Below are 13,180 nucleotides of genomic sequence, written 5' to 3'. Positions count from 1 at the left end.
ACAGTTTGGGACTTTTCTGGTACTTTTTAAGTAATGGAGGAAAAAAGTGCCTTGCACCTGTACGTTTGCAGGCACAGCAAGAAACAGCCCCGTAGTTAGCCTTCAAAAACTCGAGCGGGGCTGTATTCCAGCCCTGCGCGGCTGAGGCAGAGAAATCCCAGTCTAACGGCGTACCCTGTAAAAGCAGCGCTACTCATTCTCCCCAGACCCACGCAAACACGCTGCCTCCCCTTCACGGCTTTTCCGCTGCCCTCCTCGTCTACCGGCTCGATCTCTTCCTTTCCCAATTGCCGGATCTTCCCGAAGCTCGGGACCATGCGGGCATCGGGGAGTGAGCCCGGTTTGTGCGCAATATCTTCTGATCAGCCCCCGTCAATCATGTCAGCCCCATCCCTGGGTTTTCCTGCAATCCGGCCGGCAGCTGCGCAGGCCCTTCAGAGGCGGCACTGTTTCTTTCTCTGTTTACTCGTTTCCAATGGCAATTGCACCACCGAGTCTCAGTACGGCTGGAACTTGGCCTGGGGCTGTTTTGGTTACATTGAAGTTTTTGCTTCAGCTCTGCCAGATTTAAATGGTGACTTCACCAGCAACTGAGCTAAAAAGGAGAAAAGGGGAGGAGGGAGGTAGTGTAGCGAGCGGGAGCGAGCGAGGGAGAGGGCCAGAGCATTACATCATCACTTGGACGGGAATCAAATGGGAAGGATATGACTCACTCGGGCTAGTTAAGCTTTGGCTCAAGTTCTACATACACTCATTCCAGGGCTCTCATGTTCTGCACCTCAGCAGGGAATTCAGGCTCAGTGATGTCCATGAGGTTTGTTTTTAATTTTCTTTTCCTTTTCTGATTTCTATATACTTCCCCCCCCCCTCGCCTTCCTCCTCCTCTCCTCCTCCCCTCCCTAGTCCCCCTTTCCCACTCTCTTTTCCACTTCGACAGAGTTTGCTTTCTGGTGCGTGTGTAACCTCGACTCTTAGCAGCAGAAGCTGGTTTTTCGACCAAACCGAACCCAAACAAGGAGCACAAGCAAACTTGAGCGAAGTTTGGTGGCTTGTTGTGTTTTGTTTTTTCTCCCCCGCCTCCCCATCATTGTGTTGCTCCTAATCGGAGGAGACGGGGAGAGAGTTAAAATGCAGGAACCAATCGCTTGGACGGTGATGTAATGCTGGAACTGCAGGGCTGTTAAGTAATGTGAGAGGAAGGGGGTCAGGGTTGCAAAGCATTTACCTGCTGTCAAGGGGCTTTAAGTTTATTATCAATTGCAGTGACTGTAACTGGCTTCAGACTGCACTCTCTAATTATTCACAGACTCCCCTTTTTTATCTTTTATTATTAAAAGTAAAACTATATTACGGTATTTTAAAAAATGTGATATTATCACAGCTGCAAATTATTTTCCACCAGGGCTTTTTGATATTTTTTAAATGGCTTGAAACTGGGTGTCTCTTTCACAAAAAGCCCGGAGAGAGCAAAAAGAAAAGAGAAAGGCAAAGGCAAAAAGGGGTGGTTCTTCGAGCGGAGCTGGCTAATTTGAAACTGTACGAGGAGAGCAGTTCAGCCTCTGCCTAGCAGAGTGAGTAAAAGCTCCTGCTGTTGGAAATCTGCTGTAGAAAATAAAACATTTAAGGGACGCAGTTTGCAGAGCTCATGCCGAGGAGGAGCCTCGGCGTTTCATCCCTAACACTTGTCAGCCAGTGTTCTGATCCTTAGCTCGCCCCAGGCTCCTTGCTTGTTTGATGGGCTGCTCTCTCACCATTGCTGGGACCGCTGAGGTCCTGATCCAGCAGGCAGATCCCCCTCCTGTCACACTTCTGCTCTCCAGAACTACCTGTGATTTGGGGCATCTGCCCATGTGGGTTTCTTTTGCGGGACAGAGCACTGCGATTGTCTTATTAATTCTGTCTGTCTCCCTACGGACCTTTTAGTCTTTTTTCCACCTAGCAAACAGCTTCTAGGTCCGGGGGGGAGGGAGAAAAGTTACCTCTTCCTCAAGTTCACTGCGAGTACACCCCCTTAGGGTGGGCCACGTAGAGTTTAACACTGACTAAGTCCCTGCTCAGGCATTGCATGTGGGATGGATGTGGGATACCAGGTGTATGCTGGTGTCCTCGGGATACCCGTTCTGCTCAGAGGAGCTCTGCATCAGGTTTCTCTGTCAAGAACTGTCTGCTCCTAAGAATGCTCTCGGAAGTGCCCCCTTCAGGGAATTTCTGTCTCGGAGGGAAGCACTGTATTCGTGTCCACTGGGTCAGCAGTGGACCAAAGATTTGCTTGTCAAACTAAAGATAGCGTTAAACACACTTTGGAGGGTTTGGTGATGTTTTAAAAAACCTGTACTGGGGCCTAACTGAGCAAAATACCAAACAGTGTTGTTCTGAGGTGATGGCAAAACCTCCCCATCTCCGTCTGAACAAGGCAAGAGCCCCTGACCAGCTCCTGCCTTCCCTTCCCTCCAGTAGCCCTCTGCAAAGCCATCTCGTGTCTAGCTGTTATGTCCCTGCACTTTACTCCCAGGTTTTTCCTAAATGCCCTGATTTCGAAGCTCCTCAGTCAACTGCTCAAGCACAAACAATTCCTCATGTGCCAAACTTTTATCATTTGAGAGCCTAACGTAAGGCCGCACCCGGCTCTGGCCCACGTTGCAGTGCAGATATACCATATGGATTAGATTGCGCAGTGCTCTGTTGAGGATGTGTGGGTTGTGGAGGGAGCTGTGCTGCTGCAGGAGTTCCCGTAGGATTTCTGACTCATATTTTCTCCTAGAAATGTTGGGAAGTGCAGCTCCACGGACCATCAGAGTAAAGCCGCGTAGATTCCTCCCTTTGCCTGCCCGCTTCAGATGCTGGGGTGGACTTGTCTTCACTCTTTCCCTTCCTGCTTTTTCTGGCTGGAGGCTTTGTGTGGGAAAAGTCTGTCACTGTTGTCCTAGGACAGTGTCTAGCCATGTCGGCAAGATACTGGGCAGAGGATGACAGACTGTCACGTTCTATCTTTGCCTACGCAGAAATGCATCCTTGCTGTTTCTCTTACAAAAACACATATAAAGTACGCTGTGCAATGTGGCTTGGAATTCTTTGGGCATGGGGTTGCATTCCACGGGGGATCAGAGTCTCCCTTGTCTGGTACTAGCTATTAAAATTTCACCTGGCTGGGAGGGCAGCAAAGGAGAACATCTTGGTGCTTTGGTCAGCCTGGACTGACTGATGACCCTGCCTTTTGCTCGTGATTTTCACAGAGCAACTTCATCTTCTCCACCCTGCTGATCCGTGCTTGGTGAAGTTAAATAGAGGATGTAAAGATGTAAATCCTTCTGCACTCTCAGAAGTGCATTACAACTCTTAAGTTACAATTTACTTCTGCTACTTCACTGATTTCAACACAGCACCACAGAATAAACAGTTTTAAAGGCTTCTTTCAAAAAGTTGCACTTGTAAGTTCCATATGTGTACTTGTGTGTGTCTCTGTGTGTGTGTGTATGTATATATCTCCTATTGAAGCAACAAAGCATATAATTAATGAGGTATAACTGTCCTGATGAGAGCCAGGCAGCTCTGGTGCTCTGGTTGTGGTTGACAGGTGCTTTTGAAATGCACATTCATCTTGGATAACAGAAAAATGAAAGTAGCTGCCCATCTTGTGCTACCTTGGAGCGAATGTGCAGGTATGCCTGTGGACAGTCAGAGGTCAACAGCTCCGACAGTCAGCCTCAACATGTTTGAAGCCAGGCCTTCTGGCAAGAGGATTTTCTTAGTGAAGGATGATATCTTTAGGGACCTAATTTTTAAACAGCAGCCAAGAGAAACGTTAACAGCAGTCTGAAAATGAGCATCAGAAGATATATTCAGAAGCACATGTAACCTGTCAAACAAACCAGAGGCCAAACACACCAGAGCTGGGAGGCGATGTTTGCACTGGAGAGCCGACCGTGCACGGTCGCCCTGTGAAGAAAGGCAATCTGCACAGAGCAGAGCTGGGCTGGAAGAGTCCCAGTAAATTTTCCCCACCAAGATCCCGAGTAACATTTCCGCCTGCATTGTTGAATGTGTGCATTGGCAGAACGTCCGCTCTATAAGCTGTGTGATTTTAAGCCGTAATTTGGTGCTCCGTAGCTGGTCTCTGCATGCACAAAAGGATTGGCTCTGCAGTTGTGGTACAAATGCAAGAGGTGAAAATCAGAGTGCTTATTTTTATTTCACTGAATGTGATCCCTCTGCCCCTGGATTCCTCAGTTTTCCTTGCTCTACAGTGAGACTATTTCCCTTAAACAGTTTTGAAAGGCTTGGCTGGTATTTGTGAAGCCCAATGAAGTTTTCAGAGTTGGCGTGGCGAGTGCTGGGGTCAGAGCAGGCCAGGTGTTGGGCAGAGGTGGTGGCAGGGCTGGCCTCACGTCATGTTTCGGACATGGTGGGCATGAAGGCCAAGTTGTCTTGCGTACGTGGGTGAGGGTGCTGGGGCAGGAATGGGCCTCCTTCTCCTCCCTTCCCCGTCTCTCTCTGCTTGTCTTCCCACCCTTCTTTTGTTCGTCCTGCACATGCCTGGGCCGAGTTCAGCCCAAACTGTTGAGATCAGCTTTGCCGAAAATTACACTTCAGATCAAAATGTGAGTTAGGTTCCTCCAGTGTGAAGTGAATGCTGGGTCTTTCTCTGCAGCTATAGATAAACCAGATATGAAGGTAATTACATCTCATTCCTATCTGACTCTCTTATTTGCCATAATCTCTTTTAATCCCTTTGATACTCATCATAATAATGTTAATCTTAATGAACTCATTTGGTATTAATGCGGATGTGATTTGTAAGTTCAGAGCAGGCTTGCCATCCTTGTTTAGTGTTCATTAATATCCACTTAACTGTGTTTATGCTCTCTTTCTCCTGCAAATGGACTTGCGTGTCTCTGTCTTCCACCTAGCTGATGTGGCAGTTCCTGTAGTGGAACTCTCTTTCCATGCTCACGTTTGTATTTCCTTTCTATTCCTCTTTCTACTTATACAATCCCAGAGAAAGGAGCTGATGGTTTCACTGCATCCAGCTGCTAGTGGCTTTCTGTACCCCATCACTTACTCATTTCTTCCACTTTCGACGTCAAAATTGAAGAAACCCTTATCCTCTTGCTCCTCATTCATGTGGCATTCCTCCTTAGATTGCCTCAGAGATATTACCTTACTATAGCCTTTGTTTTATTGTCTGAGAGGGTGAACGAGTAGGAGACACAACCCCTAATCTTGGCAAAGAGACAAATTATTTGTTGCTTACTACCGTACTCTCCCCGAACACTCTGTTTATGGGTGGGGTACCTTGCCCAAACAGTTTCCGACGTGACCAGCCAATTCTAGTGAGGGAGGAATACGTTTGGATGTTGAACCTGATCCAAAGCTTATTGCAGTGAATGGGAGTGCTGCCTTGACGGGCTCTGGATAAAAATCCGTAAAACTATCCTCTTTTCATTCCTTTGAGCACCCACGTATTTTTCAACATCTCTAGTTTTGGGATGTGCCCTGCTGAAAAACTACTTGTTCAGCCACAGTGATCCCAGAGACTGATGAACCTTGGACCCCCGTTAACGGGCAATTTCCTCTCTACGTGGGTGCTTGTGGTTGTTTTTAAACATGGTGTGGAATTTCTGTGTTGTGGTTCTTGCCATCTTCCCTCCCCACTTCCTCCAAACACGTTTTTAAGGCCTTGATTGTCAAATGGCATGAATTATTTTTCAGCCCCAGTGACACACATTTTACTTTTTAGGGCTTTTGGATCTTGACAGAGCCAGGAAAGTATCATTTACTTAGCAGAACACTGTTTATTCCATCCCCACTTCCATTCTTTATTTTATTTCCTGATGTTTCCTTGTAGCATCAACTTCCTATGTTAAAATGAATAACTGTACTGAAAACATCTAACTTTCAATTTACTGAAGGATTTCTGCATATTATAATAAAACCAGCCATTGTCTTGGTAAACTTACTAGTCGAGAGTGAGAACTGTAGTCTCTCAGATCAGCACAAGCTGTATTTCTGTTGTGGTCTTTGTTTTACCGTACTATCTTTCATTCAAGAGCATCACAGGATGTTTTGCAAATTGCAGCCATTAGTCAAACATATTAAGTCAAACATATTAAAGCTCTTTATTAGTATGAATACAAGTTGTATTCATATAAATAACAAGGTGGAGGGTTTTACTGCAGATATCTACAGCTCTTGTGCTGCTCCATGACCATAAAGAATACGGGCCAATGTCATTCCAATGGGCACTGTTTTCTGGAGATCAATAAATCTGTGCCCATTAGCAGCAGCAAAATAATAATAATAAAACTTCATTACGTTGTCTCTAAATGTCAACTAGTTATCAAAAGCCCTGTCAAAAATAATACCAGTAGAATGTTTTACCCCACTGGAAAAGCCCATCAGCACCAGAAATTTTATATGTCAGTTTTAACATGAGGTAGTTTTTTCCAAACCGAGTCTCAAAAACCAGAACAGAAAAAAATTTACTGGACCGAATCGTCTCTTGACCTCAGTTTGAGGGCACTCAGTATCACATAAAAAAAGTTCCAGTGCTGTGTTCTTTGTTGTTATTCAGTTTCCAGATCTAAGTGAACTTTTCTTTCACTGCAGCTAAGGGGGTGAGCTGTATTTCTCTCGCGCTGTCACTCACAGGACTGCACGAATTCGCATTGCTCTGAAACATTTTTAGTTTTCTTTTGTAAATTCACGTAGAAATAAGGTTGACTAAAAATTCAAAATAAAGACTAAATTAAGGTTGAGTTTACAAATTGCCTGAACCAAGAGACTCCTTGGAATCCAGTGTTGACAAATACCTCCTGTGGCCATTTGTACGAAGCCAGGATGTGGTGCACCAAGTGCAGATTAGTACAGAAACCTCTGTATGCGTGGATCTGTATGTGTATATAGTCACCCTGACCCCCTCACCGCCCCCCAGTATATTTAAGGCTGCAAGGCAAAATTAACTTCTGTTATTCCTAAGCAATCCTATCAGAAAGAATTTATCACATGAATAAGATTCCAAGTTGCATGACTTAAGGTGGTGATGTAGGTGTATACATTGGAATGCCAGTTTCTCTCTGTTTGAAATTGAAACCGTATTAGCACCCCTCAGCTCTACCTCCATTTCAAGTTTTTTCAGAATGAGAAATCAAATATTGGGCAAAAATGTAAACAACAGTTAAAGGGGGACATTGCTGTGCATCACTAAGTGTTTTGTTCTGTTTTTTACTTGCTAATCTTGTGCAGTATGGAACGTTTTCCATTCAGAGCAAAACCCGGTGAAGCTACTGCAATTCAGTAGGTACTGTAATATGTTGAATGAACAAACACTATGTAGCAAGTTACCTTTTAGTAATTAATTTAGCCATTTTTTAGTTTAGTTTAAACTATTTTGACAAGACTTTGTAGTGCCCTGTGACAGAGCTGCAGAATACTTCAGGAAAAGTACGAAACCTTACCAGCAACATCTATAAAAATATAATGAGAAAATAAATGAATATTACAGGAAAAAAATTGTATAGAGTTAGTTGTAAAAGCATGGATTTGTAAAGATCTATTTAGAAAAGTGAAATGTGGTTGATTGAAAAGTTTCTAACAAGGTTCAATAATTGTTGGGCTTTTGACAAATAACAATTGTTTTAAAGGAAATTGGGAATTGCTTAAAGAGAAAATGCTTTCTCTTCCAAATTGGTAATTGGTTTTGCTGAGAAATATTTTTTTTTTTGTTATTTAAAAAAGGTCTTGAAAAAGAATAGCAGTTTTGCACTTGCTGTACACTGAATGATGATTAAGCTTCGTGCATTTTATTTTCTGTTTGATGGCCGGTTTCTCTTCTCAGTGGTTCTGTTCCTTCTGATTCGTTTCTGTGGGAAAATGCCCAGAAACTGTGAAGAGTAGCAAATGATAAAACAGGCAATAATACTCTGGCAATCGCACGTGTTACATTCCAGAGTTTTAAACTTCGGTCTCACCTGGTGCCTGGGACAAATTCTTGACTGATAGCAACAGCCAGCAGCAGTGCTATCTGACATCTCCTTTTTTTTCCTTTTTTTTTTTTTTTCCCCTTAAAAGATAGTTCATCTCGGGGAGACTTGTTTTAAAGAAGCGGACTTTTTGGAGTGTGGAACTCTCTGAGCTGGATGTAGGAATGGTATGAGCCTGCTGCTTCCCCACACAGCACTGAGCACAGGGGCACTGGATTTTGGCAGCACATCTGCATTGGCATGTGCCTCTCGCGCATAGTAATTATCAAACAGGACAAACACTAGATATAATAATTAACTGATTGGCTCAGGGTCACATATTTGGGTTTGCCCAAACAATCCCCAGAGGACTTAGAAAGTTCTTCTCTACTGTGGGGAAAATAAAAAATCTCTGCACCCAGCCAGAACCTTGGGGAGTTTAGGGTGAAAAATGTTTGGACTGCTGAATAGCTCCAAGCAAATGGGCACCCCAAAACTGCACACACGTCCCTGGGTGAGCCTGCAAAGACTTACGGCACTGCAGCCAAGGAAAGGTGGGTGAGTTGCACAGAGGACAGATGTCGTTACTGCCATCTTCCCTGGGTTGAAGGGAGAGAGTATCAGGAGAAGCAGAGAGCAGGAGAACTCGGTTTATTTAGCCTGGGAGAAATGGATAACGGGGGATCTAATTGCAACCTTCAGCTACTTATAGGGTGGTTACAGAGGAGACAGGGTCTGCCCCACTTTGCAATCTGAAGACAAGAAACAAGTCGCAGTTTCAGTGAGAGAAGTGCCCCTGGGACCTAAAGAAAGGCTCCCGCAGGAGAAGTGTGGCAAGACACAGCAGCCAGCTAGAGAGGTGGTGCAGTCAGTCTCCGTTGCTGGATATTTTCACACTTTGTCTAGAAAAGGCCTCCAGCAGCCTGCTCTGATACTGCATTTAGCCCTGCTTGGAGCAGGAGGTTGGACAAGGTGACCTTCAGAGGTGCCTTCTGACTGGAACCGTCCTCTGGTCCTGCACTGGGCAGCAATGGCAGCACCAGCTAGCTGTGCAGCGGGGGAGGCAGCAAGAATTTTGATGAGGAAAAAGCAATAAGAAAAGCAAATGGCGAGATAAGAACATAATGTCATCTAAGGCATATCCTGTGCCTGCTTGTGTCCACCTTGTTTTGAGAAGTAAAGAACATCTGCACCTTGTGTGAGAGGTGTAACCGTGGACTCTGAATTGCTGCTACTGGGGAGAGAATGAATTATGCTTCATTTCCTAGCTTTCCCACCACACTGTAAGTGACAGTCACCTACGTTTTAGGAGATGCCTGATAAACATGCAAAGATAAAACAGGAATCCTGACAACCAGCCATTTTTGACTGAAACGAGAGCCAAAACGAAGCCAAATATCTTTTCAGTTTATACACAGCTGAACGAAGTCTTGTTCCCTGCTTGACTAAGCATCTGTATTTTCTGATTATAGTCAAGAATTGCAAAGTTATAAAATGTTATAAGAATATCCATCTCTGAGGTATTTCCAAACCAGTCTGCCGTTTTAAGTACCACTTTTTTCTCCCCCTCCCCTCCCATTTCTTTTTACAAAAATAGGGGAATTAAATTACAACAAACAAAACTTTTAGGCCTTCATGGTAATTTTCAGCATATTTTGCAAAACTAGGAGACAAGCTTTGTCCATCACCATGTGAGGGATCCATTTGCTAATATCCCTGTAAGCTCAAAGGTATGTTTTACAGGAACTTGGCTAGCAAAAGCTGTTCCCACTATAAAAGTAATGGCACATTAATGCCTTTTTGCAGTGAACCCCTTGTATACCTTATTCTGCATTCATATATGTCCATTAACTAATGACTATCCAATATGCTGTCACTAATATCACATGTAAAATCATGCCTTCCCCTTCTGCATGCTCAGTTATTTTTTTATTGCAAAATTAATAATTTATTGTGGAATATAATGTAAAGACTGAGGAACAGTCACTGAACATGAGTTTTCACTGACAAAAGCCTGTGCAGTGACGCTGACTCAATCTTACATTCATCTTGAGCTAAAAGCCTTAGAGAAGGATATTGTTCATGTTTATGAAGTTTCAAAAAAGTGCAGTCCTAGAGCGTCCAGCCTGGCTCTCGCTATGCTGCTGACACATTCTTTACTGTCATGCATTCACCTGGTTTGCATCCTCTTTTCTTCTAATCAAGACAAGCTTCGTCCTTTTAAAGCGCTGAGCCTGACCCTTCGGTAAATCTCAAAGACGATTTTGTACCACTGTCGGACCTGGAGCAAATCACTGGATCTAAATGTGTGGTAAAAACTTCCTGGCTGGAAGAGCTAATCCCCTTGGAAAACAAAAAGTCCCATACTTTCCTGTAGAATAAACTATTTTCCCTTTGCCTTGAAAACAACATTCCTACCCGGTTTATTTATTAATGAACCTAATCAGTCTTGAAGTAAGAAAATATCAGTGTTCTGTTTTTCATTAATACATCGATATTGATGTTCAGGTCTCTAACTAGATAAATCAGTTAGGAAAAACCTAGGAGAAAAGACATAAAAGAAAGGAACGAGTTGGAGTATTACGTTGTTTTTAATACAACAGGAAATTAAGAAAAACTGTCAGAATTAAGGTTTCTTTTGTGTCATTCGTGTGCTTGTGGCAGGTGAGCTGTAATGCCAACTAGTTCTCTGTGAATAACAAACTTGTTCACTTAGTTACTGAAATAAAAAATAATTTAGGTTAACTCAATATGACTTAATTTCTTAATTATTCTGTTCAAATAAAAAAGAACAAATTTTTTTTCAGGTTTACAAGAAAATTAGCACTTCTAAAATGAGCTAGGTAAATTTCCAAATTAGTATGCCATTTTAAACTGCAACATTTAGAAATGTTAAAAAACTCTCCTTTTCCAAATATCTATTCTTGTCCACTTGAAAGATTTATTAAATATAATTTATTAGTGAATTTAATAATTTTGGTCAATCTGAAAGTACTGCTTTGGTTAAATTTTCTATTTGACTGGGAGGAAAAAAAGGTCCAGGTCTAGCTTTTGAGCTTGGCTGCGATTTTCTGTGTAAATCACATCTGTTACAATGCAAGGGACTTCACTGCAATAAAGAGTATATTTAATTCGCACATACTCGTAGATAATTGAAGTCTCTGTCCTCATGTAACTTTGGCATTTGAGTTGGTATCGGGAACCTCTCGAAAAAACTTTTCATCATTTCTAATACAAGCAGGGCCCCATTCACGCTGTGAAAAATAAGGGGGTTGGTGCAAAAAAAGGCTTTTGCAACTTGATTTTTTCCGGTGTGGCTCTGTCCTCACCCAGTGCGAGTTGCAGGGCCAGCAATGCCCCGTGCTGTGCTTTCGTCATCTCCGCCATCGGTAGAACGAGCTACGAGTGGCTGAAGAAATCTTGCAAGGTTTGTAAAACTGGAGAATATTAAAGGAGGGCATGTAAATTCATGTAGCTAGATGCTTGCAGGATTGGAGACTAGATGTCCATAGAAGATGATTGAAAAAACTTGTTTTCTCGCCAGTGACAGGTTAAAAATAACTCTCTACTTCAAGCTGCCTGTAACACCGTTTCCAATCTTTGCAAGGCCTCTGGGAAAGAGCTGCTTTTTGCTTTGCACGGTACCTCGCGCGTACTGACCTAGAGAGTTAAATCTTCTGTTTGGTGCCTGTATTCCCTGGAGTTTCAGTGACTTACGATTTTGTCTGTCTGGGTTTTTGATGATTTGAAATACCAAAGGGAGCCGTAAGGGTTTTCATTGTCACGTAGGCCTGAGGGCCGGTGGTCAGTAGGGCAGGTGTGACTGGGTGCCCAAAATGTTCATCGCCTTTGAAAATCATGATTCTGTTCTGATGGGAAAATTCGCAATAATTTTTTCTTCTATTTTGTTCAGGGAAGAGTCAGAAGTTATTGAGGAGGCCCATAAAACTCCATTTTAAGGTTGCATTCTTTAAGTTATAAAATGAAGGTCCTTTGGGTGAGACAAAATGCATTAAATCTTAAACACATCACTCAGGATGTCTTTTTTAATGGTCATTTTCCTCAGAAAAGATCACAACTGAAAAATATGTATACCTACACAACTGAAAAATATGTATACCTAAGTCTAAGAGGGAGCCTGTCAAAACCTGCCAAATTTGTGGGGGGTTTTGTGTTTGGTGAGTAGCAAGGTTCATCCTGGCTGTGATACACTTTCAGTTGGCATCCTTTTTATCCAGTAACGTGGGGTTCTCATTTGGTTATTTCTCTTTGCGCTGATTCTTGATATGTCGCTTAAAAAAAAAAGAAGTCTGAGCAGTTGAACCATATGTTTATATCGTAGCTCCTAATGTCAAAATTTTAATTGATTTTCTCATATTCAGGGTTAGGAGGGGGCTGTATCGTGTTCCACGACGTCATAAAAACAAAAATATTTAAAATATGTTTCAAATAAAATGAGGGGGGAGAAGAAAAAAATGCTTAACTTAGAAAAGATGTGGGATTCATTAACAAAGGAAAATACTGGCCACGGACCAACGGCAAGCCAAATGTTTTGCCAGCAGTTTGCAGTTCCCAGTCATCATTGCATGTCACTCTGCCTGCTGCACCAGCCCCTCCAACCATATATGCCTTCCTTTTAAAGAGAAACCTGTCTGGTTTGAGTTGAATAAATTAATTTGGGTTTACTTAGTTTAAAAACAAAAATATAGAGGGCCCAATTTTATTTCATTATGCCCGTGGGTAAAGCAGTCCAAGGTAATTACAACCGCAGTGCTGGTTGCTCTATCTTAATTAAAGAGGGGTTTTTTTGCACATAGGTTTTTGCACAACATAATAAAATAGTTTGTGGTCTGGCTAGCCTCAGTGTCACAAGAGTGTACTCACTTGAGAAATTGTCCAGCTTTTCCAAAAGCTGAGGCCCTTCCATGCGAGAGGAAGCGTGGAGCTGCTCAGCGCAGCACAGGTAGTTTACAGTCCCTCCTATTTGGTGTTAAGGGCACCATCGTAAATCACGCAGCAAACAACCTTTCATACAAGCTCGTACACTAAGTGGCATGCTTGTCAGCAGCAATGAATGTGGGCTTCAGTAAAACTTTAAGCAATAATGTGCTCTAGAAATGTGCAACACCGGTTACACACCTGTGACCAAACCTCTTATTTTTCCAAACTTTCCTAGTAATGTTTTGGGTTGCTTGGAATTTTTTTTTTTGGGGGGGAGGGTC

General features: G+C 42.9%; 1 protein-coding gene across 4 annotated transcripts in view; it reads left to right on the top strand.

The window, feature by feature from the left end:
- CREB5 (cAMP responsive element binding protein 5) overlaps nt 1–13,180 on the top strand; it is a 261,442-nt gene that overhangs the window by 158,356 nt on the left and 89,906 nt on the right. The window contains exon 1 of one of the 4 annotated variants that reach the window (XM_054192086.1): nt 766–814. The exons of the other annotated variants lie outside the window; for them this stretch is intronic. Coding sequence (XP_054048061.1) covers nt 768–814 — 47 coding nt within the window. The 5' untranslated portion in view covers nt 766–767. Of the gene's footprint in view, nt 1–765; nt 815–13,180 lie in introns of those variants that run through there. 4 annotated transcript variants of the gene reach the window in all.

The sequence above is a fragment of the Rissa tridactyla genome, chromosome 2 (genome assembly GCF_028500815.1).
Source record: "Rissa tridactyla isolate bRisTri1 chromosome 2, bRisTri1.patW.cur.20221130, whole genome shotgun sequence".
NCBI classification, from domain to species: domain Eukaryota; kingdom Metazoa; phylum Chordata; class Aves; order Charadriiformes; family Laridae; genus Rissa; species Rissa tridactyla.
Note: the sequence above shows the minus strand (reverse complement) of the source record. Positions and strands in the feature narration are given on the sequence as shown.